Below are 26,812 nucleotides of genomic sequence, written 5' to 3' on the forward strand. Positions count from 1 at the left end.
TTCTGCACAAAGGACAGCTTGGCAGGGCCATTTCAAAATATATCAAAGAAATACATCTTGGGGTAAAATACTTTGATTTCTTTCAGGGCCCACTGTCTGTCATGCTGGTATCTTATTGCTACAAAGAGAGTCTGTTTTGTCGGTCTTAAGTTCTGTTTTAATGTTAATGCCGGTCAACTGTGCCTGAATTCCAAAGGGAAGAGTGTATAAGGCGGCATGCCCAACCACCCATTCCCATCATGGCCTGAACTAGTATTCAGGTTTACTTTTATTTTTTAATTTTGATTTTTTTAAATTTCAATAGGTTTTGGGGGAACAGGTGGTGTTTTGTTACATGGGTACATTATTTAGTGGTGATTTCTGAGGTTTTGGTGTACCCATCAACTGATCAGTGTACACTGTACCCAGTGTGTAGTCTTTTATCCCTCACTCTCCTCCCATTCTTTCCCCTGAAGCCCCAAAGTCCATTGTATAATTCTTATGCCTTTGCATCCTCATAGCTTAGCTTCCACTTATGAGTGAGAACATATGATGTTTGGTTTTCCATTCCTGAGTTCCTTCACTTAGAATAATGGTCTCCAATTTTATCCAGGTTGCTGCAAATGCCATTATTTCATACCTCTTTATGTGTCAGTAGTATTCTATGGTATATATATATACCACATTTTCTTTATCCACTTGATTGATGGGCATTTGGTCTGGTTGCATATTTTTGCAATTGCAAATTGTGCTGCTATAAACATGCGTGTGCAAGTGTCTTTTTTGTATCATGACTTCTTTTCCTCTGGGTAGATACCCAGTAGTGGGATTGCTGGATCAAATGGTAGATCTACTTTTAGTTCTTTCAGGAATCTTCACACTGTTTCCCATAGTGGTTGTACTAGTTTACATTCCCACCAGCAGTGCAAACGTGTTCCCTTTTCACCACATCCACACCAACATCTATTATTTTGTATTATGGCCATTCTTGCAGGAGTAAGGTGGTATCACATTGTGGTTTTGACTTGTATTTCCCTGATCATTAATGATGTTGAGCATTTTTTCATATGTTTGTTGACCATTTGTATATCTTAAGAGAATTATCTATTCTTGTCCTTGACCCACTTTTTGATGGGATGGTTTCTTTTTTTTTTTTTTCTTGCTGATTTGTTTGAGTTCCTTGTAGATTCTGGATATTAGTCCTTTGTCATGCATAGTTTGCAAAGATTTTCTCCCACTCTGTGGGTTGTCAGTTTACTCTGCTGATTATTTCTTTTGCTATGCAGAAGCCTTTTAATTTAATTAAGTTCCATCTATTTATCTTTTTTGTTGTTGTTGTTGCAATTTGCTTTTGGGTTCTTGGTCCTGAAGCCTTTGCCTAAGCTGATGTCCAGAAAGGTTTTTCAGATGTTATCTTCTGGAATTTTTATGGTTTCAGATTTTATATTTAAGGCTTTCATCCATCTTGAGTTGATTTTTGTATAAGGCAAGAGATGAGGATACAGTTTCATTCTTCTACATGTGGCTTGCCAATTATCCCAACATCATTTGTTGAATAGGGTGTCCTTTACCCACTTTATGTTTTTGTTTGCTTTGTTGAAGATCACTTGGCTGTAAGTATTTGACTTTATTTCTGGGTCCTCTATTCTGTTCCATTGGTCTATGTGCCTGTTTTTATACCAGTATCATATTGTTTTGGTGACTATAGCCTTATAGTACAGTTTGAAGTCAGGTAATGTGATGGCTCCAGATTTGTTCTTTTTGCTTAGTCCTGCTTTGACTGTGTGGACTCTGTTTTGGTTCTATGAATTTTAGGAGTCTTTTTTCTAGTTCTGTGAAGAATTATGGTGGTATTTTGATGGGAATTGCATTGAATTTGTAGATTGCTTTTAGCAGGATGGTCATTTTCACAATATTAAGTCTACTCATCCAAACACACATCAGATGTGTTACCATTGGTTTGTGTCACCTATGATTTCTTTCAGCACTGTTTTGTAGTTTTCCTTGTAAAGATCTTTTACCTACTTGGTTAAGCATATTCCTAAGTATTTTATTTTATTTTTTGCAGCTATTGTAAAAAGGGTTAAATTCTTGATTTGATTCTCAGCTTGGTTGCTGTTGGTGTATAGCAGAGCTACTGATTTGTGTACATTAATTTTGTATCCCAAAGCTTTACTGAATTCATTTATCAGTTCTAGAAGTTTTTTGGAGGAGTCTTTAGAGTTTTCTAGGTATACAATTATATAATCAGTGAACAGTGACAGTTTGACTTCCTCTTTACTGATTTGGATGTCCTTTATTTCTTTCTCTTTTCTGATTGCTCTGGCTAGGATTTCCAGTATTACGTTGAATAGAAGTGGGGAAAATGGGATCTTTGTCTTGTTCCAGTTTTCAGGGGGAATGTTTTTAACTTTTCCCCATTCAGTATAATGTTGGCTGTGGGTTTATCATAGATGGCTTTTATTACCTTAAGGTATGTCCCTTCTATGCCAGTTTTGCTGTGGGTTTTAATCATAAATGGATGCTGGATTTTGTGAAATGATTTTTCTGCATCTGTTGAGATAATCATGTGGTTTTTGTTTTTAATTCTGTTTATGTGGTGTATCGCATTTATTGACTTGCTTGCATATGTTAAACCATCCTTGTATCCCTGGTATGAAACCACTTGATCATGGTGGATTATCTTTTTGGTATGCTGGATTGGTTTAGCTAGTATTTTGCTGAGGATTTTTGCATCTTTGCTCATCAGGGATATTGGTCTGTAGTTTCCTCTTTTTTTCTGTTGTGTCCTTTCCTGGTTTTCCTATTGGGGTGATACTGGCTTCGTAGAATGATATAGGGATGATTCCTTCTTTCCCTATCTTATAGTGGAATAGTGTCATAGGATTGGTGCCAATTCTTCTTTGAATGTCTGGTAGAATTCAGCTGTGAATCCATCTGGTCCTGGACTTTTTTGTTAGCAATTTTTTAATTACTGTATTAGTTAGGGTTCTCTAGAGGGACAGAACTAATAGGTTTGATGTATATATGAACAGTTTATTAAGGAGTATTGATTCACACAATCACAAGGTGAAGTCCCACAATAGGCCATCTGCAAGCTGAGGAACAAGGAAGCCAGTCCAAGTCCCCAAATCTCAAAAGCAGAGAAGTCGACAGTGCAGCCTTCAGTCTGTGGCCAAAGGCCTGAGAGACCCTGGCAAACCACTGGTGTAAGTCCAAGAGTCCAAAAGCTGAAGATCTTGGAATCTGATATTTGAGGGCAGGAACCATCCGGCATGGGAGAAAGATGAAGGCTGGAAGATTCAGCAAGTCAGCTCCTTCCACCTTTTCTGCCTGCTTTATTCTAGCCACGCTGGCAGCTAATTAGATGGTGCCCACCCAGATTGGGGGTGGGTCTGCCTCTCCCAGTCCACTGACTCAAATGTTAATCTCTTTGGCAACACCCTCACAGACACACTCAGGAACAATACTTTGCATTTTTCAATCCAATCAAGTTGACATTCAATATTAACCATCACAATTACTGTTTGAATACTACTGCTTGTTATTGGTCTGTTCAGAGTTTGTATTTCTTCCTAGTTTAATCTAGGAGGGTTGTATATATCCAGGAATTTGTCCATCTCCTCTACGTTTTGTAGTTTGTGTGCGTAAAGGTGTTTATAGTGGCCTTGAATGATCTTTTCTATTGCTGTGGTATTGGTTGTAGATTGCCCCAGGTTTAGAGGTCAATGCAGTTGGTTGAGGGCTTAGAATTTTATTTTTGGTTCACATCATCCTGCAATAATCATACTCATCATAGCTACCATTTATTGAGCTATGAGGAATAGTCTTACCCCATTGGGGAGGTGAGTAAACTGAGGTTTGATGAGGTTAAGTATCTCACTCAAGTTCTTACAACCACTGAAGGCTGGAGCTGGGATTTCTTGGGATCTGTTGATGGTAAAAGTGTCTTCTTTCCAACATTCCACACTGTGTTTCAATGGTCAGTTGGCCATGTAACTTATTTTCCTTATTTTCTTTCCAATTAAATTTATTGCAAATTTTTCATGAAGATTCTACATTACAGAATAATAAATATTGATCATCTACATAATTGTGTGACTCCTCACATTTTATAAGGTTTTCTTCTGACTCTTTTCTCCCTTTGATAAATATCTCAGGACTTTCTCCACCCCCTTATTCTGATTACTCCCTTTCCTTTCACCCATTTTAGAAAAAAAACTTTTCCGTTGTTGCATTGTTAACTAGTATCTTGTGGAAATTTAGGATGGCCTTAGAACATTTGGAAAACATTATCCTTTTGTTAGTTCATTATTTTGTGAGTGTGAGTAGGAGGAATAAATTGCAGAAGGACAAAAATGTAGGAAGAAAACCAGTTTAGTACAGAGTCACAGTCTACGAAATAGGAACTTTGATGGAGAAGAGAAGGATCTCTGACGTCAGTGGTGCAGAGACACCAGCAAGGACTGAACTGGGGAGTAGGACATTTGACTTGGCAAGGAGATGGTCAGCAGCCACCAAGTTCTGCCTCCTTAAAGAGTGTTCAAGAGTCCTGCTATGAGGCTGTAACTGGTTTTAAGCATTGTATATGCATTATCTCATTATTCCATTTTATTAATGTACTAGTTCTGTGAAGTAGGCATCCTTTCTCCATTTTATAGGTAGGAATACTGAAGCACAGAGAAGTTATTATCAAGAACTATGAAGAGTCTGGGATTTTACTTTACTTGGAAGCTAACAAGATGGTCTGCCACAGGTTGATAGATGTTAGCAGAAGATATGAGACTCCTGGGTCAGAGACAAATGACTTTATTACTTATGATATAGCAGGTGGCATCAGTTTTATGCTCCCTTGCCTCTCAAGTTCTATTGGGGTGATAGAGTGGCCTTGGTGAATGCTTCAGATAGTGTGTTTATGTCACTGCTGAGAGACTCTAAGCTTAGGAAACCCCCCATTCTCTAAGGGGCTGCTAGCTAAGCTGCCCAATATTTGCCTCAGATGGATACATTATCTTTATTATCTTTGTCAGGAAACAAATCTGCCCTTCATCTCAGAGGGAGATATTCTCTGGTGTGCTGATACTCTTAAAAATACATGCAGAGGCCAAGCACAGTGGCTCACGCCTGTAATCCCAGCACTTTGGGAGGCTGAGGCGGGCGGATCATGAAGTCAGGAGATTGAGACCATCCTGGCTAACATGGTGAAACCCTGTCTCTACTAAAAATACAAAAAATTAGCCAGGCATGGTGGTGGATGCCTGTGGTGCCAGTTACTTGGGAGGCTGAGGCAGGAGAATGGCTTGAACCTGGGAGGCGGAGCTTGCAGTGAGCCGAGATCGCGCCACTGCACTCCAACCTGGGTGACAGAGTGAGACTCTGTCTTAAAAAAAAAAAAAAAATGCGTGCAGAACAAAATCTAAGATGTGCAGAAATGCCATGAAGAATTGTCTCTCAACAATTATCTAACTTGTTCAATGTTACATAGCTAGTAAGTTCCTAAACAGAGATATCATCAAATCTGGCTGATGGTGGATTCCATATTTTTAGCCATTGTTGTATAACTACTACCAAGTTATCCTTGGGTTAATGAAACAAGTCAATATGATAAAATGTAATAGTAATAAAGTGGAGAATGAATGAAGGTACCTAGAGTGAAGTAGGTAAAAGTTCTCACTATGAGGCCAAGTGTTTGGGGAGTGGTAAGCAGAGATATTGAAGTTCCTGAGAATGATCAGAAGGACAATGGAAAGTAAATTTTGAACCTGGCAGTGAAGTCTATGAGAAAGGACCTTGAGGTTTGAAGCTGATGAACATCCTAAGAGCTAACCTATTGTGAATAGAGGACAAACTCTTATGTTCTCTAGTGACATGTATTTTAATTCTGAACCCCTCAACTAAATCTCATTCTACCCTACTGCTTTTATCATTTTATTTTCTATTGAGGGAAGCTCCATTTATGCAACATCTATTGTGTGTTATAGTGAAGAAAACAACCACAATGGTAGCAAAGTAGTACAATGTGATTATCCTCACTGTCCCACTCTAAGTTTTTTAAAAACTATTTAGTTAAGAAAATATAGTGCATGAAATGAATGATAGAACCAAGGATTGCTGGATGACATAATGTAAGTTCTAATTTTTATGAGGTCAAAAGAGAAGAGCACTTTGCCATAAAATAGTGGAGGAAGAGTTTGAGTAGGATTGTAGGCTGTCAATGATTGAGAGGATAGGGAAAAGCATGAGTAAAAATGTAAGATTGGTACCGTTCTTATAACATTCAGGGCATTCTAAATATACCATTTGAAGCAGAGAGTTCTTTGAGCGGAGTAGTAATGCTTGCTGCCTCTAAGAGATATGATTCAACATAGAGGAAGAGAGATGTTTCTCCAAGATGTGTGTTTACTTTGTAACTTTCTACTGTTCATACATGTTCCTGACTGAACAAGAACAAATTCCAGCTGATCCCCAGTCTTCTTCTGAGTGCATCAGCAGCTTTAATCATTATCGTGCCTATTGTCTGTGGTCTTTAGGACGAATAAGAATATGTGAAATCACTATTAGGAGTTTTCAACAAAAATAAATATTTCAAATCTGTTGCTCCTTCTGCCTGGGGTGGGAGGGCCTTTCTCTTTTTTGATGCTCCATAAGGTTGAGGTCTCTGCAAGACTTTACTAGAACTAATTCAAATTATAACACCAGGATTGGAGCTCCTGATTTTAGCTATGGCTAAAGCACAAAGCTAAAATCAGAAGTTAATCTCATTATTAGAAGTTAATTTGGTTAGTATTTACAAAAGTCATACTATTTGTCAAATTATATATACAGGGATAGCAATTGAGAGAATGGACTTCCATATTTTGTTCATTCAATATTTATTTATTTCCCACAGTGCAAAAGGTAAGAGGCCAATTTCTTGTAGATGTTGCAGCATTTTACAATTTCAATAGTAAGGTATGAAAGTACCTCTTTCCTTTTCTCTTACCAACTGTGGGAAGTGGAAAGTAAATTAATATTTTTGCTAATCTTGTAGATGGTGATGGGGTGTTATTTATATTTTTCAGTTTTTCATTTTGAGTGATATTGAGGATATTATATTTTCTTTCCCTTTTTTAAAATAGAGACAGGGTCTCGCTCTGTTCCCCAGGCTGGAGTGCAGTGATGTGATCATAACTCACTGCAACCTCAGACTCTTGGGCTCAAGTGATCCTTCCACCTCAGCCTCCTGAGTAGCTAGGACAACAGGCACATGCCACCACACTTTTTAAAAAATTCAAAAATTATTTTTAGAGACAGGTCTCATCATTGTGCCCAGTCTGGTTTCAAACTCCTGGGCTCAAGCAATCCACCTGCCTTGGCCTCCCAAAATGCTGGGCGTGAGCCACCATACCCAGCCTCTATTTTCAAATATTTATTGATTATTTATATTTTACTTTCTGTGAATTGCTCATTCAAATCATTGTGCTTTTTTATTGTATTCTGTAGCTTTTTCTTATTGATTGATAAAAAGTTTTTGTATATCATGAAAATTAACCTTTGTCCATCCTATGTCTTAAATAATTTTTCTTACTTTGTTGTTTTTCTTTTGACTTGGCTTACAGTAGATCTTACTCCAGAGGAGTTTTGCTTGTTTTTAATAAAATCATATCTTGATTCTTTTACTTCCTGTATTCACCATCATACAAGTTGTTTTTAATTTAAATTTAATTTTTTTTTTTTGAGACAGATCTTGCTCTGTTGCCTAGGCTGGAGTGTGTTGACATGATCATAGCTCACTGCAGCCTCAGTCTCCTAGCTCAAGTGATCATCTTGCCTCAGCCTCCTGAGTAGTTGGGACTATGGGTATGCGCCACCATGCCTGGCTAATTTTTTGATTTTCAATAGAGACAGAGTCTCACTATGTGGCCCAGGCTGGTCTTAAACTCCGGAGCTCAAGTGATGTTCTTGCTTCGTCCTCTCAAAGTGTTGGGATTACAGGCATGAGTCACCGTGCCTGGCCATCAGATGCTTATAGAACATATCAATCAAAAAAGTGTATTGAATAAATAAATAAATGGACAAACTTAGGCCATTTTTCATGAATGCCATAGTAAATAGTCATTATTATCTATACACTCTTTCTCATCAATTACACTGACAATTTTATTTTAAATCAGAATAAATGCTTCATTTAAATGGTATTTAGGAATGTATTGGATGGATATTTGTGAACAATCTTAGAAAAGTTATGCCTGAAGCAATCTAAAATCACTTGCTCTATGATGCCAGAGCAAGAGCAAGGGAATACAGAACCCAGTTGTTAATTTTCTGTACACAGCATTCATTTTGTTTCACCCATTTAACAAATCTACATTCACAAAGGCTATGCCATTTTACTGGGTCTGTAAAATGTGAGAGAAGCACAAATAATCTTTTATTCTTGAAGCGTGGGGGTATAAACTGCCTAGACAAAAATTCACCTCCATTAGGATGACAAAGAGAAGTATTCTAGAGAATGTTTGAGTCTCCAAGATTTGGTCAAACTTCTCTCAAAAGATTATATAAAATAACAGGAACACATTCAGGAGGTAGAAAACTTGCTTTTTGACCAAAGAGACACTGTATTGTATCACTGTATTGTATTATGTTAGGAACTGGGACTCTGCAGTCAGCTACATTTCAGTCCCATTTCTGCTACTACTGATTTAACCTCAAGAAGTTGCTTGAACCTCTCTCTGCAATGGTGTCCTCATCTGTAAAATAGGAATAATAATGGTGCATATATAGAGAGCTATTGAGATGATTAAATATTTTTATATACATAAAGCATTTAGAATGATGCCTAGTACATGGTAGGCACTCAATAAGTATTGCTTATGAATTAAGCAACTGATCATCCAGACATAAGAGTAGAAATAAGTAAGAATTAAATAAACTGTATTATATTATCATTATTTTTATTTATTAAATTATAAGCCATTCCCAAATAATTTCATCTGGACTTTCATACTTACATTATAGGCCTTCGCCTATTAAGTTTTAATTATTTTTTACTAGTCTGTCTTGACAAACTGTAAATTTCTCAAGGGCAAGTCCCTGTCTTTTTCAACTTTGTAACAATTCTATTAACAGCAGAGTGTCTGGAAATGTCACACTTACTCAGGGCATGGTTTATTGAAAAAAAAAAAAAACTAGTTATATTAAAATAGTAAGTCCAAAGTATCAGATTAACAATGTTGAAAGTGAAAGATATAAAGTGTTCTCACAATACATGTATATTTAGTTTTGTTAAAAGAAGAGAATTAGAAGTTTAGAAAATAAAAGAATCAAACAAGTAAAAAAATTTAATATTTTCACTGTTTGATGGTGTTCTTCATATACTTACATTTTCTAAGAATAACTGTTTATTTAATGATAAATTAATGGGTGTTAACATAGAGGTGGACCAACAAAGATATGTCTTGGGAGATATTTTTTCTACCATCAAAAAAAGGCTGCATATATTTCTTTTCACTTGATCGTAACAGACTTTTCTGAGCTCTTATCTGCTCCAGACACTGAGTAGGTTTAGTGCTGGTAATAAAAGATGAATGAGACTATTTCCCAGCCCTCAAGAGTTATACAATCTGGTAGAAGAGACAGATGATCACAGCAGAATATAGCAGGTGTCATAATTAAGAGTAATATTTTATAGAAAGAAATTTCAAGAGCATAGACAGAAAATGTGATATGTAATCCAGAAATGGAAAAACCTGCAGAAATTAGGTGAGTGTAAGAGACGGGAAGAGAGTTTATAAGAGAGAGGAATTTTAGCAAAGGGTTGAAGGTATGAAAAAGTTCACTGAATGGGAGAAATGGTGCTTACAGAAATATCCTGTTCCCTAAAGGTGATTTTCTCTCAGATGGCTGCAATAAACTTATATTCATAAATTCAGCAGACAACAAGAATATGAGTTGGTATGCCTTACCTCCTAGATTTGTCTCTTTTAACTTAACTCTGTCCTCCTAATTCTTACCTGACTTCTAAAGAATTATTTCCTGAATCTAATGAATTAGATTAAGAGGTGTTCATCTTTGTCCTACTTTCTCCTATTTTTGATTCTGTGCATTTCTTTTCCCCACTTAATGGTGTGATAAAAGTAAGAATAAAAATTCCAACCAATCATTGTTGAAACAAGAGGGAACTTACTACTGTTCATGGAAAGATCTTTGTTTCTGCAGGAACATCCTATGTGCATAACAAAGAAAGTTTCCAACTATGGCCCCCTTGATAGATGATGAGGATTTTTCTCCTGCTTGATGGTCAAGGGTCTTGCTGCCAGCTGTCAGAGGCGAGTAAGGAAACACACTCACAGTCAGGTGCTATGACAGCAAGAGACATAGTGCGCCAGGGTCCTGGACATTGGGATTTCGAATAGTTTGGGTTGGTTTTATTGTTTTGCTGAATCAGAATACTGCCAAACTAAATGACCTCTAGCCATGTAGTTATTGGTAAGTTCAAGCAAACGAATGAAATAGTTTCACATTTGTTTTCTAGCAAACAGTGAGAGATGATGTAGCTGGATGTTGTCTTGGCTTCAGGTAGCAAAGAAAGTCTGGGATTAGTTGTCAGTATTGAGTAGCATGCTTAATTGGCGGATCTAGGGAGCAAAAACTATCAAGAATCAGAGGGTTTAGAGAACAATATATTTCCGCTTTTTATTGTTTTTGAGGCATCTTCCCAATTTCTTTTTATGGAGGTAATTAGAGTGGTTCACTTGGTCACAAGGAATCACTTACTAAGGTAAAGGATATGGGAATGTATGATGCTAGGGATTAAAAATGACAAATTCCAAATTTTCAGGTATGGACATGCTAAGCACTGAATGGTATTGTGGTTATTACAGACTTTTAATAGTATACAACTAGGTTTGTCATAAATGAAATTCAAAAGTCTGACTTAGACACAGTTTCTACTTATATATTTCCATAGTTTGTCACTAGGAGAAATTATTTCAGTATGGATGATGTTTCTTAAGATAATTAATGATACTACTTAATAAAATAATGATGTTATCTTACTTAAGGAAGCTTCAGAAGACTTTCCAAATTTTCTGGCAACATTACAATCTTATTCTTCTGAGTACTGCTTGCAATAAGTGAGCATATTGGCCAGAAAACTTGGTATTTATTGGGCACCTATGATGTGTTCATTGCTTTATATGTTTAGATGTGTAGAGACAGGGAAAGTGATGTAAAATAAGTACATATACAGATCTACTTATGATATCAAGGAACATGAATTTTTTTTGCAGGGAATAATGTAAACAAATGGTAAAGCATGACAAAAAAGTAGAATTTTATCAAAGAAGGGTTTGGGCTATTTTAATATTAGTAACAAGGACATTTGACTTATATTTTTATTCTATTCAATTATTTTATTATGGTGTTTATTTATGACACTATTTTTAAACACATCATCACATTTCAGGAGACAGCAGAAAGGATATATTTTTTAATGCATGTGTAGCTAAACAATATTTTACTTTAATAGCAAGTGGTCACTTCATCCTCTCAAACTTGATGTCTAGAAGTAAATTTGTTACCTCATCACCTAACAATTTGTCGTCTTGACTGGCCTATTTTTATTCATGACATTACTATTTTTAAAATATGCCATGTTTGAGATTTTTGTGTCATCTTTTAATCTTTCCCTGCTTGGTGTTTCATATTCAAGTAGCAGCGAACTTTGATGTTCCTCAAAATCATTCCTGTCACTTTTTCCTTTTCATTTCTATTAATGTTACCTCAGTCAGAATTTTGTCAATGTAGATCAAGATGCTCTAAGAGACTCTTAACTAATCTCCTGGTCTTTAGTCTTCCCCAACTGCCAATTAATGTGCAAATCATCGCTGAATTTATCTTTCCTATTCCCCTTTTAATCATATTGCCACTTGCAAAATAAAATATCGAAAGACTTCCATTTGATTAGAAAATAAAGTTTAAATTCAAAAAATTATTATGGAAAATTAAACATATGCAAGAGAAGACAGGATATTATAATAAACCCCTATGTGCCTGTCACTCAGCTTCAACAATTATCAGCTCATGATCCAGCTTGTTAAATCTCTATCTCTATCTACTTTCCACATCCACATTAATTTCAGGAAAATAATTGGCATTATATTATTTCATCTGTAAATATTTCAGTATGTATCACTAGAAGATAAAACACATAAGCAAATTACTATTATCACACCCAAAATAAAACTGAGCAGTGATTTAGTCAAGTGTCCAATCAGTGGCCACATTTTTGTTTCATAAGTGCCATTCATATATTTCAGTTTGTTTATTTGAATCAAGATTTAAATAATGCCCACACTTTGTGATTGGTTGGTGTGTCTTCTAAACTCTATATCTTCTCTCTTCCCTTTCAATAGCTTGTTGAAGAAACCAGATCATTTGTTTTGTAGAGTTCACACTCTCGATTTTGCTGGTTATACTTTTGTGGTCCCTTTCTTTTTCCCTTCCGTTGTCTATATTCCCTATAGATTGGTGTCGAATTGATGATCAAATTTAGATTTGATTTATTTTGTCAAGTCTTCTTTGTAGATAGTGGTGTGTTCTTTTATCAGAAGACATCATATCTGGTTAGTCCTTTTTGTGACAATAGCAGCTATTGATGTTCACATTGATCCACCAGTTCACTGGGAATTGAAAAATTAATTATATCATTAATTCTTCACTTATTAGTTAGACTACTTCTTTAAAGAGAAATTTCACCTCATGTCCTGTTTGGTTATCCAGGGGTACAGTTTATATAGAAAAAAAATAGCATTGCTTTTAATAAATCCCATGACCTAATTTGCTGACTTTCCAATCTTGTCTGCCACTATTTCCTCATACGGTGTGTGTGTGTGTGTGTGTGTGTATGCATGTTGTGTGTGTTGTAGTTTGGTCTATCCACTGTTGATTAAATATGCCCCACACTCTTGTTCATGGTCTATTCACCACTGCCTTTAGTGGTAGAGATTATATAGGTCTTTCTTTGAATGTTCTACAGTGTGGAGCTGCTCATTATGGTATTTGGTGCTGTAAGAAACCACAACATCGGCCGGGCACGGTGGCTCACGCTTGTAATCCCAGCACTTTGGGAGGCTGAGGCGGGGTGATCACGAGGTCAGGATATCGAAACCATCCTGGCTAACACAGTGAAACCCCGTCTCTAGTAAAAATACAGAAAAATTAGCCTGGCGTGGTGGCGGGCGCCTGTAGTCCCAGCTACTCGGGAAGCTGAGGCCAGAGAATGGCGTGAACCCAGGAGGCGGAGCTTGCAGTGAGCCGAGATTGCGCCACTGCACTCCAGCCTGGGCAACAGAGTGAGACTCCGTCTCAAAAAAAAAAAAAGAGAGAGAAAAAAAAAGTAAATACAAAGGCACAGACCTATGAATCTCCCTTTTGGGCATTAACATCATTTTTCTAGTGGAGACTTGACTTAAGATCACATTCTCTCACTTCACATAATTTAAGCATTTTTTCATGAAGGCAACTTTAAGGAAAAGAATAGCCTAGCCACCCTGACCCATGTTCATTATAGAGGCATAGCTTATGAGATACCTGTCCTCAATAACCAGAAGGTACTTCTGAATGTTTTCTGATACATTCTGGTTATTGAAGCCGAATATCTCATAAGCTATGCCTCTATAATGAACATGGATCATTATAACAAGTGCTGGTACACATCCTTTTCAGAATGATCTTTGTCTCAAAGCATATCTCTTCCATTAAGAAACATATAGATTCCTCATATGTCTGCTTCCAGCTTGAAAGCCTCTAGAACTTAATATATTCTTTCCACCTGCTATCTAGCACTCATGCTCAGAGATTGCTGGTGTTGTTGTTCTAAAGCCTCATCTGCATAACATGTACACTAGAAAATTGGTTAACATAAGTCTTTGCTCTTGAATCCGTCTGAATTAAAGAAGGAAATGTCTGATCAAATATGTTATATTTATCATTTCAAATTGCTAAGTGACAACCAGTTGAGCATTGCTGGATTCATTCTAATTTTGTTATTAATCAAAAGTGCAGTATGTATTTTTAAATTTTATGTCTCTTTTGCTTATTTCCACCCTTGTGGGGAATTTTTTAGACTATGTTGAAATTGATCAGTGCATAGTTAGTATGCTTCAATCGTAAGTCTAGTTATAGACATAGCTGGGCTAGAAAGATGAGAGACTTGAGGAAGCCTGTGTGATTTCATAAATAACCATTTGAGATTCAAACATTGTTTAACGTATTGCTGAGACTAGCTTTTGGGATTGGCTTCTTCACTAAGCCTGTGCCATTGAACCATAGACAGTCTGAAACCAACCTTGATGGGTATGTTCGAGCAAAGCAAGAGGTCAAAGCACTGAGCCTCTGAGTAAGTCTGGTAGGATGCAAATATAACAGTTTTGGAAAAATGAACGTGATAGTGTTTTCATAGGAACATCTGAGAGGGCAGGCAGATACTCACTGGGCTCAATGTATATGGTTTTTGTATGTATTTTTTAAAATTTATGACTCATTATTGGCTAATGAAGAAGTATATTCAGAGAGGGTTAAGGGTTAAGTGAGAGCTGGTTCAACCAGTGCAAAAATAGGGTAAGTGTTCTATTAGTTTCATGCTCTTCCCAACCATATTCATGATGTTTATGGACACATATCACTAAGGGATATATGGAGCTTCCAAGAATTGTTACTGTTGTATGGTCAAGTTCAATGGAACTGTTTGGGGCATGGTTTTTGTGTGCCTTTCCGGGAGTCCATAAGGGCAAAACTATTTTCACAGTAATACTGAGAACTTTGTTTTTTCGCTTTTTCAGTGTTGATATATGCAGTAGTGGTTAAATCTGTTGATGCTTTAGCATGAATAAAGGCAGGCACCAAAGTGTACTAGTGGTCATCATACTCTTCACTGCCATTGCAGTCACAGGAAGAAAAGTAGGACATGAAATAAATTCCAGATTCCCATAAAATTTTTCTTGAAGCAATGAAAATCTATTAATTTTTAAAAATCTCTACCTGTAAGTCCCTGTCTTTTAATATCCTGCGTGACAAAATGAGAATGTGTAAAGCACATTGACTGTATCCCATAGTGCAATGGTTGTCCTGAGGAAACCACTTATGTAATTGTTTGAATTGTGAGCTGAACTAGCTGCTTTTTTCATTAAATGCCATTTTAACTTGAAAGAACAATTCCACTTCTCTCATTTGTTTGGAAAGTATAGCAAGTTCCTTTAAAATATGTTATTTATATTAACATATGATAGATTATTTTTATATAAATTTAATGCATACTTATTTTTTAAATTCTTGGCTTTAATTTTTCATTTAATATGGTAAATAACCACAAATGACTACTCTTAGGGGGTCCTTAGTAATTTTTAAGAGTGTCAAAGAATTCTGAAATCAAAAGTTTGAAGACCACTGCTCTAGGTTATCTTTTCTGAAATAAACTCCCTTTTGTCTATATAAGATCTAGTAACTTCAAAGGTATTACATTTCTGTGATTCTAAGATTCTGTGATTTTAAGATTTTGAGATTTCCACAAAAGGATGGGTAGGGGAAAACAGACCTTTTAGTAGATAGCTATCTGCATTCTGTTTCAATGGGTGAGCTGAGTGGAGCTGGTATGCGTTCTTTGATTTCTTTCAACAAATATTTATAAAATACCTGCACTGTATAAAGTATAATGCTGGTTGCTATAGAGAATACCCAGTGAATCATACTTAGAGGCATTAAGTTGTAATCTTCATGAAAGCAAGAACTTTGTCTTTTCTAGCAGGGGAAGTATCGTGGTAGGCAGGCGGATGTCTTTTGAAATCCACACGAGTCACTCGTTTTATCTCCTTAGGCAGGTTGCTATCCTCTCTGAACGTTTTTCTTCAGTTGTAATATGGGAAAAATATATACCATTCTGGATTATTTTGATGATTAGGAACTTTTAATGTAAAGTGCTTTAGCAGTGTTCTGAAATATTTTAGCCAGGTTATATAAAGGGTTTGATTTTGTAGCTATTTTCTAACCCAAGAAGCATAGAAACATAGAATGGAAAATTCTATATGTATACGTAAAAGTAATTTTTAAGAAAAGTTTAATTCATAAAAGCAAAATTTATTTTTAGTGGCCAGAAAATAATTAGGCTGCCAAAATTAATTTATTTTTTCAAAAGAGAACTGATTTTTATAACAAATATGTTAAAATGGCTATTAGACTTGTTTGTTGCATTAGGTTCTGTTAACCATAACCAAAACTGAGTTTTAATATAGTAATTTAGCTTATCTTTACTTATTTTTGTCATTTTCCTTTAAAAATCTATATTATAGAAAAAAATTGACAGAAATACTATGTTAATAAGAAAAGTAATACACGTCGAGTTCAGCAAAAAAAGGTTTTCAGTGATACTATTCCTTCAGATGTAAATGAACACGTTTTACTTATTTCTAATTCTATTTTATAGATTTAGTTCCAAATAGTAGTACTTTACTTCACTGAAGAAAAGCATTTAAAAATTTTATTACAATAAGGTTATTTCATTTCCATGTTAAATTTATTGCTTAATAGCAATTCATTCTATAAATCAGAATTTCATAAAATGCAAAAATTTTTTTTTTTTTTAGTCTGAGTGTTCTTTTTAAATCCTTACAGGAAAATGGATGTGTCTTTGACAGAGACTATTTTCATGTATCTCTGCTTGTGCAAATTATAGAACATAAATTTTCTTTCTCCAAAAATAGATTGTTGCTTGCCTGGCGACTCCAGTCTTTCTGTGGCATTGTGATGTTTGGCTTCTGGTTCTTATTGAGAGGTGCAGTATATGGATTTTAAACATTACATCTATAGAAATCGATCCAAATGTATAATAACCTTAGAATATTTTTACTCGTACATAAAGAAATAATGTGTCATTACGTGTCATTTATTAATTAATGTGGAAGAAACTAGAGATTCTTCCCTGGATTGGTATACACTGACATTTATTTTTAAACACGGAATTCGAAAGTAGAGGTGGAGTAGAGCAATGAATGCTCTTTACAGAGGCAGAGGCACAAAGGAGCCTATGCCCATTGTTAGATTTCTATATTGCAGACTATTTTTACATTTCTTTTCATGCATCAACTGCTCTTCGAGTCACATATGCATTCTCGCTAATTTAATAGGCACCTGTTGTCATGGCAGCAGAGAACAAAAATGAAATTCATTATTTTATGCGGTGAGAGTTCCCAGGTGATACAGGTGCTGGCGAGGGTGGAGCGGGGGGAATACTGTGGGCTTTTGCTTTGTATAGCTCCCCAAGTATGAGGCTGTGTCTATATTAACAAGTGCCATGGGATTGTGGGATTTGTCTGAGGTTGCATTAGCTACAATCTAGTGTCCCTTTATACACTCATTAGACTATATGGGGCCAACTCTAGCTCTACTGATAATATGGCAACCATACAATGGTTTTCATCAAGACAAGCTCATGTAAAGGGATTTTCTAGTGTAAGTTATTAGCTGGTAAACAAATAAGTCCATGTGTTTTTGTATCTGTCTGTCTGAAGGGGTGCTGATAATGATAACAATTCTCATTGTCTTTTTCCGTTTTTGAAATAATTAAAATAATTGTTGAAAATGGAACTTTTTTCTAAATGAGATATCCAATGAGGTAACTTGGATTGAAAGAAATCTTCCAGAAAACTGCTAATTATAGAAAAGCATTTCCTTTGGTTATTTCTGTCAACCTGCCTAGTAAGTATTTATTGAATGCCTATTACATACATGGCATTATGGCAGACCCTCTGTGAGATATGAGAATTCATTATCCATGGTTAGTTAATTTAAACCCACATAAAGAAACTAACCAAAAGCATATAACAAGCACAGGCCATTCCATTATTTGGAATTATTTGTAGCACTTTATTCAGTGTATGCTACATTTAAAAAAAATCCATTATCTTGATAAGCCACCATCATTTTGTTTATTTGACTCTTCCCAATACAAAACAGTGCTTTGAAGGAGCATTGTAAATAGCCAAATACAAAGTGGGTGCCAACTTTCAGCAGGGTTCATTCAATAACAAACATTTATTGAGTACCTACTATGTGCTAGGCATTGGGTGAATTACTATGGTGAATGTTAAATTCCACCAATTACATGTCTTATTGCATATTTATACTTTCTCTCTCATATGCATTCTTCTTTCTAAAGATGCAGTTTTTAAATGCTAAAAACAAATCATTTGAAAAGAGATGATGAGGATCTTAAGATGCTGACTTACTAAACCAGAAACACACACACCTACATACACACTTGTGATTATACCCTCACTTAGACCCTTAAAGAGGTGGAAAACAGAGGTGGAAAAACAGAGGTTTATCTAATTTCACTAACAGATTTGAATGAGAATAATGGGTGATGGGGATTTCCTATGTTAGGAAGAACATCCTCATTTTGCCCTGTTTTTAGCTGTCAAGTACATTCTGCCTGTGTTCCCTTTAGTTTTCATTCTTTTAATGTTTTCACCTGATGCCCTACCCCCTTGCCTTCAACCTTTCTTCCAGCTCTGCATGAGAAAATAAAAATGAAACTTGCAGACACATAAAACATTTTTAGCTTTTTTTTTTTTTTTTTAATAGGCACAGTGCGTTTTTTGGGAGGTGGGGGGATGGGGTCCTGCTATGTTGCCCAGGCTCGATTTGAACTCCTGGGCTCAAGCGATCCTCCTGCCTCAGCCTCTTGAGTAGCTGGGACTGTAGGTGCACATAACTGCACCTAGCTAACAATACTCTTCTTCGCCTTTCTCTCTGACTACCTGCCCTAATGTTCCCCTTACTCTCAGTAATGTGGTCTCCTACTGCGCTACTCAAAGTATGATCCAAGGACCCATGCCACTTCATACCAGTTCATCATGAGATAATGCAAAGTTACAAGTAAGCATTTAGAAACTTTGATAATAATTTGATAGAATAATTTTGTCTGCTGAATCTAACAAGATGTTTATCTGAAATTTTCCATTTCAAAAATTTTATTTCTCTAATGATTAATCATTTTTTTTAACAAAACAGTAGTCCACATAGAGAAGCACTGGCCAAATACACTCATTGTATCTCTAAAGATGCCTTTGGATTTCTTACTTCCATGCCTCTGCCTGGTTTTTAGCTAACACTTCCTGGCTCTTAAAATTTAACCGTAATGTCATCTCCTTCATGAGTTTTTCTCTGAAATCCTACTGAAGTTCTTTGTATTTCTGATGAAACCTTTATAACTAATATTTTAAATTCCATATCATTTAACACTCTACACAAATGCACCTCCTTTTTGCAGTATCATTTTGGAGACCACCCCTGAGAGATACAATCAGGATGGATAAGAGCATGGACTTTAAAGCTGTAGATACCTGGACTGGAATCCTGAGTTCTGTCATTTAGGAGTTGAGGGGCCTTGGGGAGGTCAACCAGCCCTTTTTTGCCTCAGTTTCTTCATTTATCTAATGAGACTATTGGTATCACCTATGTCTTAAGGTTACTATGAGGATTAAATGAAATAATACATGTGAAGCATTAAGTATACAGTTCCTGGCACATACTAAACACTCAATGTAAAACTGCTATTAATATTTTTATTATTAATATTAGCAGCATTTTATATATATAAATAAAATAAAAATATAGTACTTTTTTTTTTTTTTTTGAGACGGAGTCTCACCCTGTCACCCACGCTGGAGTGCAATGGGGCGATCTCAGCTTACTGCAACCTCCGCTTCCTGGGTTCAAGTGATTCGCCTGCCTCAGCCTCCTGAGTAGCTGGGATTACAGGTGTGTGCCACCACGCCCAGCTCATTTTTTTTGTATCTTTAGTAGAGACGGGGTTTCACCATGTTGGCCAGGCTGGTCTCAAACTCCTGACCTCGTGACCCGCCCACCTCAGCCTCCCAAAGTGCTGGGATTACAGGCATGAGACAGCATGCCCGGCCAAAATATAGTACTTTTTATTGCCTTCATCCAAGCATTGCCTGAAATTAGTGATTTAATCATATTGTTTTGAGGAAAAAGAAGATATGAAGAAACTGACACAATTTCTTGATAGACCCATTTTTGAAGACATAGCTGGTGTGGTAGTGTGCATAGGGATGGAACATCTTTAGGTTTCTTCAGATTTCTAATGGGTTTTGGGGAACTAGGACAGTGCTGCAGAGGCATCCTTGTGTAGGTGCTGCAAGCGTAAGTTGAATCACTCATGAGATGCTTTTTTCCTACAGGCAAAACTAACTACCAAAGGAAAATGGAATTTAAAAAAAAATTTACAAGAAGGAAATATATCTAAAAATATTCCATCACCACCACCAAAAAATTTGGCTGGAACACCTGGGTTTTTCTGAGTATAATTTTAGTTAGGTAAACATTGAAAAGATGTATTTTCCTAAGAAAGGAAAGACTCATTTTATGGAAACTGGTGATTGGCAGTATTTTAAGATGCAGAAGATTAGTTTTGGAAAAGATATTCCTGTTTTAAAGAATAAGATGTGAATTTGAACAAGCAGCAATAATGAGGACTAACACTCACTATTGCTTAGCTGACAAAATGTATCTCCAAATAGCCTTCTTTGTAGGATAATTACCTACACAGACACGTAGATGTGCACTACAGTGTTTAATCATGCAGTAGTTAAGTGATTGTTTTAATGTATGCGCTAAACAAATATATTAAAACCATATTATGGATTCATAGCTATGTAGGATATGCTTTATTAGGCTTTAAAAAAATAGATAAGCTGTCTTAAAAGTAAGCATAAATATGCTCGATAGAAAACTAAATTAACTGCCTAACAAAATGGCACTGAATTTAAGGGAGTACATTATGTTTTTGTGGTCAAGTTATTTTTGGTATATTGAACGTGAATTCAAAAGGAACCCTGTAAACAAAATTCTGAGAAGAGCTAGAGAACATGAATTAAGAGGTACATAAGCCCTTGCTAGACAAGGGCAATAATACAAAGACATAATTTACTATAGTTGGAGGATAAGGAAAACAAAACCTAGATTATTTGAGACCTTACAGCTGATTTTACATCTGTAGGTGTACACACAGTGTTTGCACACACACACACACACACACACACACACACATGCGCATCAACTACATATGTAGATCTGAAAAAAAATGAGTGGCAACATTTTCTGTAAGAGAAGTTGGGCCGAACACACACACCTGTTTTCAGTAATAATGTCTCTTAGATCTGAATGGCACAACAGTCTGTCAGGGAGGTGGTGAAATCATCACAGACTGTTGAGTGATTCAAAATTAGATCAGACGAAGTACTTTAAAAGTACACTGTAGCAAACAATCTAATGTTGGTAAGGCAATAAAAAGATGATCTAAATCAATCTTTTCAAACTTTAACTTTAATGCTTTTGTGTAGTTTAAAAATAGAAAAATATAATGTTTACAGAAGTACTGAAAGGGCCTTATCTCTAAAGAGCTTATTATTTAACATAAATATATGATATTCATGGTTTTGTTATAGAAACAGTACAAATGTAGTTATGTATCTTAGTCTTTTCCCCACTATTATGACATCCACAATGATGGAAGAACTTGGGGTTTGAAGAAGCATTTAAGAAATGTTTGGTAGCGTTTTCTTTATGGGTTATATTCAAAACACATATGTCCAATATAATAGACTTTGATGTTGTAGTCAAAATTAAATAAGATTTAAGTTTTTTTATTTTTAATGTTAATGTAACTAGATAAAACAATGATGATGATAAAATGGTATACAGATTCTTTGAGAATCATTAGTTAATGTGTATTTAAAAAAAGGGTGATCAGGGAAGCAGCTTATAGAAAAGTTAGTTTTCATGTTCTTTCTGACCTGAACTTAAATAATTGGCAATCAGATGCAGTCTTTTTTATATCATTTGATTTCTCTTATATTCAGTCAGTGAAGGTACTGCATAAAATGACTGAAATTGAGAAGGGCTCAATAAAGTTTTCTAAAAGTTTCTAATTTGTGCTTTTTTAATTTAATGTGCTATTCTAACCTACAGTGATTTGTTTGGGGCACTCTTGCTCACCTTTGGGAAACCTTCTTATTCTCATGTCAATCAAATATACATTAACAAGCAGTGGTAACTTACTGTTCCCTGGAGTCAGCCTGTGTGACTTTTTGGATAAACTATGGGTTAGACTTATGGTCCCATGGATCAGTGACTTGGAACCAATCTTGACAGAACCCTCCTTTTCTGTGACTGTTTCTAGGCCAGCAGTGCACCCTTTGACTGGTGCAAATGCTTGGTCGCTCGCTTGCCACTCATGCGACCAGCTTTACATAAACTTCATAGAAAATTGGCTTATGCTAACTTCTCTTACAATCCTTGATCTCAAGCAAGCTATTTGATACAAAGTCCATTTACATACAGAAAACAGAGAAGAAAGTCCTTTATCCAGTTCTTGAAGCTTGCTCTGGTAGCAAAGGAAAACTAAATAACCATTTCAATTTCCACTGGAAGTGGTAATGATGGAGAGGTGCTGACCATGGGCAACATTTGCCTTGGTGCCTAGCTCACTGATAGGATGTAGAAGATGTTCAATAAGTGTTTGTTGGATAAATGAATAAATGGTCATTCCAAAGTAGGCTAAATTTTGGCACTGCTTTTCTGCACCCCTTTCTAAGCAGCTGGTCTCCTAGACAGCTCCATGGGAGCTGCAGAAGCACAGGAGGACGAGAAAAAGATGGGAATTTAATACCAAAAGAATAAAAGTGGCAGTGTCTGTCTAGCCATCTTTTGACTAGTTAGCCTAAAACCATTCAATATTATGTACTGGGGAAAAAAATCGTGGAATTTTGGAGGCAAACAAATCTATGTCTAAATCCTAACTTTGCTACTTACTTACTAATATTCTACCCAGGGCAGGTTACTTAATGTCTCTAAGGCTGAATTTTTCTTCATTTAAAATGGATAGAGCCGGGCGTGGTGGCTCACGCCTGTAATCCCAGCACTTTGGGAGGCCAAGGCGGGCGATCACGAGGTCAGGAGATTGAGACCATCCTGGCTAACATGGTGAAACCCCGTCTCTATTAAAAAAATACAAAAAATTAGCCGGGCGAGGTGGCGGGCGCCTGTAGTCCCAGCTACGCGGGAGGCTGAGGCAGGAGAATGGCTTGAACCCCGGGGGGCGGAGCCTGCAGTGAGCCGAGATTGCGCCACTGCACTCCAGCCTGGGTGAAAGAGTGAGACTCCTTCTCAAAAAATAAAAAATAAAAATAAAAATAAAAATAAATAAAAAAAAATGGATAAATTACTCTTTGTCTTAGAAGCTTGTTTTGAGATAAATAACTTTGGATGGTATGTAGGTGTGTTTCAACAAGGGCAACAGTAGTTTTCATTTTTTGAGTGTCTTATAGATGCTTGGGACAGGGACAGAGGGTGTACACATATTTTCATCAATCTTTCTACCAGGTGTTCAAGGTAAAGAGTATCATTCCTGTTACTCAGGCATTTAAATTGAGAGTCAGTGATGAAAAGGAATCTACACAAGGTTGCAGAGCTCAGAAGTGTGAAAACAGAGATTTGACTTAAATTTATCTAATTTCTTTGCCCAGGCTTTATTTTACCTGATTCATAAATATTATTTCTTTCCTTGCCCAAAGGAAATGGAATTAAAGAGTTCTTCTTTTTCTAATTAATCTGGTTACCCTCTTCTATAGGGTGGTATCCTTAACTCCTATAATAAACTTCAGTAGGCCCATTTTGTTCACTTGTTTAGAATCTAGCTATGGCCTCCATTTTGATAGTGCTTTTAGGTTTTATGATTGGGTCTCACATCTTTTCAACAGATTTCTTCTATGTAATTTCTTTTTTTTTTATTGTACTTTAAGTTTTAGGGTACATGTGCACAGTGTGCAGGTTTGTTACATATGTATCCATGTGCCATGTTGGTATGCTGCACCCATTAACTCGTCATTTAGCATTAGGTGTATCTCTTCTATGTAATTTCAAGTTAGATTACTGTAATACTGAAGTCCAGATAGGGTAGGGGATGCAATAAACTTTTTGTGGCAATGAAGTAACTCCAATTTCCCATAAGCCACCTGAGGGAGAAAACAAGACAGAGCCTTCCAGACACATAGAAGTACAATGGTGTTTCTTCTGTCGCGCATGGAGTCAGAGGTTCTGCTGGCCATGTGTCTGTATGTGATGTCAGTGGGAACTTTGAATATTTAGGGTGGAGATGCCTAACTTGGATAATCTGACTTTGGATCTATTAGCAGAAGCTGGAAATGCTTATAACTATGACTGAGTCAGAAGGATATGAACCTTGGACTTGTTCTGACAGTTGCCTTTAATTAAATGAGCCTGGCCCTCTTAGATTCTGGCAAGTCAGCTATTCAGAAAGCACTGGTCTTTGAAAATCTTGTAACTTTCCCAAGTTTTGTTTTCACTCAGCATCTTGGATTTTGTGTTTTCCATTTACAGATTTATAATCGCTTAGATACAAATTGCTGTGGATTCAGACCTCGCAAGGAAGATGCCTGTGTACAGAATGGATTGAGGCCAAAATGTGATGACCAAGGTTCTGTGGCTCTAGCACACATTATCCAGCGAAAGCATGACCCAAAGCATTTGGTTTTTATAGACAACAAGGGTTTCTTTGACAGGAGTGAAGATAACTTAAACTTCAAATTGTTAGAAGGCATCAAAGAGTAAGTTTTATAGTAACATCTGCAGGACATCACATTTATGTTAGATAAGTAGCAAGGTTCTGAGAAAACTCACATCTTACGTCTGATCATTTTAACCCTTGAAAATAATTGTGAATGTGGAATCTGGGAATGGAGACCCAAGAAGGGAAACAAACCCAAGAAGAACAGAACCAGAGTGCAGCCATGGCACCTCTATCAACAACCAATACCGCCTGCAAAGTGCATGCTACATTTCACATTCATGATGTTGCTTGGTTCTCATTGTGAAAATCCATGTGGTTTTTGTTGGAAGAATGCAGGGACCTCTGGCATAGGATTTGGCAGAGCAGGGATAAGCAGGTGGCAGAGGCTCCATTATTAGGCATAAGATAGGACATGGGAAGAACTAATAGACGTGCAAATATTGACATGGCAGAATGTCCAAATTCATAATGAACTCAAGTGACTTTTATGAATGCAGTGGAAAATGACAGCCAATCTGGTAAGTAAGGCATAGTCTCAAAGGAAAGCTGGCTGTTGAATTCAGCAGGAGGATTTTTCAGCATTTTGAAATCCTTCGAGGAGACATAGATTAAGGGGAAAAGTATCTAACACCTGAAAGAGAGGGATTATGGAGGCTAGTTACGGAAGAATTATTTATTTACATAGGGTTGACCAAGAATTCAGGGAAGACCTCAAAGATCTGGGGTCATCCGGCAAGACTCAGAAAGAATGCAGAGTGGAGAGGGAACCAAAGAAGGAGTTCTGCAATGCAGAAGTTAAAACACAGTGGTTGCTCATGGCAAACTTGATCATACATCTATAGGAAATAAAGGAAATTAAGACATTTAGTAATGGCAAGAACCCAGCTATAAAGCATGAGCTGTTCAACCCCAGCAGTGGAAATTGTGGCTGGATTTCAAGCTGCACCGCATAGTGGGCAGAGCCACTCTCCATACTTCCCATCTTAGTCAGAAATCAGATTGACTAAGAGACTGCGGTAGGTTGGAGACCTAAAAATAGAGGGTTCATTGGTAAAATAGGTAACCAGCTGTGTGAAGCTAGGTGACTGCTGGAAAGCATGAACAAGCCTAAAATTGAGGTTAGAACCCAAGTCTTCCAAATCCAAGTCCAGTATTTTTTTTTCTGTAATAACTGTGGTGTTATTTCTGTAGTAACTGTGGTGTGCTCTGTTACCATTACTCTTGTTAATAATATTCTGGAGCATATTTCAATCATTCTTCCTAAACACTATGACTTACATGGTGTGGATTTTATGTACTTTAGCATTAAGAGCAATACTGTTCCTGTGAGAGTTTTATGAGACACGATTTTATAAGTTTTTGCCGGGTCCTGCCCTATTGACACTTGTTTCTCACATCTCTTTGTGGATTGAAGGCAGGATATGTGGCAGGTCCTCTCTTTTAAGCTAAGGAAATTTTATGTATGGGAAAATTTACTTTCCTAAGACATCACTTACTAAGGTCATATTACAGGGTCTTCTTGAATCCCTAAATTCCCTCTTAGAATTAGCAGTGCCTGAAGAATACAGTCCATCCATTTCATATATTCATGTAAATGTGAATATCTTTATTTCTTCTTTCAAAGAAGATTTACGTTTAAATGCATTATGAGGAGTAATGGGTTTGAAGTTAAATCTTCTTTGAAAATATAATTCACACATTGAAAAGCAAAAATGAAGGCTTTTCTAATCCCCGATTTATGCATTGAATATTCCTACTATTATATCAATGTAGTGCAGAGACAGGTAATATTTTTGCTTTCCTTTATGAAAAGGATTAGCCACTAAGGAGATCCAATGGTTTTAACGATTTCATCTCATACATTCTGCTACAGCTAAATTAGTTGAAGGGCTATAGAATTGACAATTCATGGATTATTAATACTTCATAAAGCAAAAATGCTACTTAATACTAGAGCCCCTAAAGGTTAGGCCCTAAACTACATAGTAATGTCTTCAGGGAACTCAGAGCATCTTATAAACATTCTTTCATTCCACACTTCCTCACACGCATTAAGCATGTCCAGCGCTGTGGCCTTTGTTCTTTCTGCAGCATCAGAACTGCTAGAGCACCTGATCCTTGGCTTTCGGGCACCCTCTGTGCCATCTCCATTGTGCTCCATTGAAATTTGGAAGAGGTGCTTAG

At 36.5% G+C, this 26,812-nt stretch overlaps 1 protein-coding gene across 7 annotated transcripts in view; it reads left to right on the plus strand.

Annotated features, from left to right (window-relative positions):
• The window catches only part of LOC116463456 (Golgi-associated kinase 1B-like), a 257,888-nt gene that overhangs the window by 228,801 nt on the left and 2,275 nt on the right, over positions 1–26,812 (plus strand). For all 7 annotated transcript variants that reach the window (XM_058434644.1, XM_058434649.1, XM_058434647.1 and 4 more), the window contains one exon: positions 24,439–24,665. In XM_058434644.1, coding sequence (XP_058290627.1) covers positions 24,439–24,665 — 227 coding nt within the window. The remainder of the gene's footprint in view (positions 1–24,438; positions 24,666–26,812) is intronic.

Source organism: Hylobates moloch, unplaced genomic scaffold (assembly GCF_009828535.3).
Source record: "Hylobates moloch isolate HMO894 unplaced genomic scaffold, HMol_V3 SCAFFOLD_37, whole genome shotgun sequence".
NCBI lineage: Eukaryota > Metazoa > Chordata > Mammalia > Primates > Hylobatidae > Hylobates > Hylobates moloch.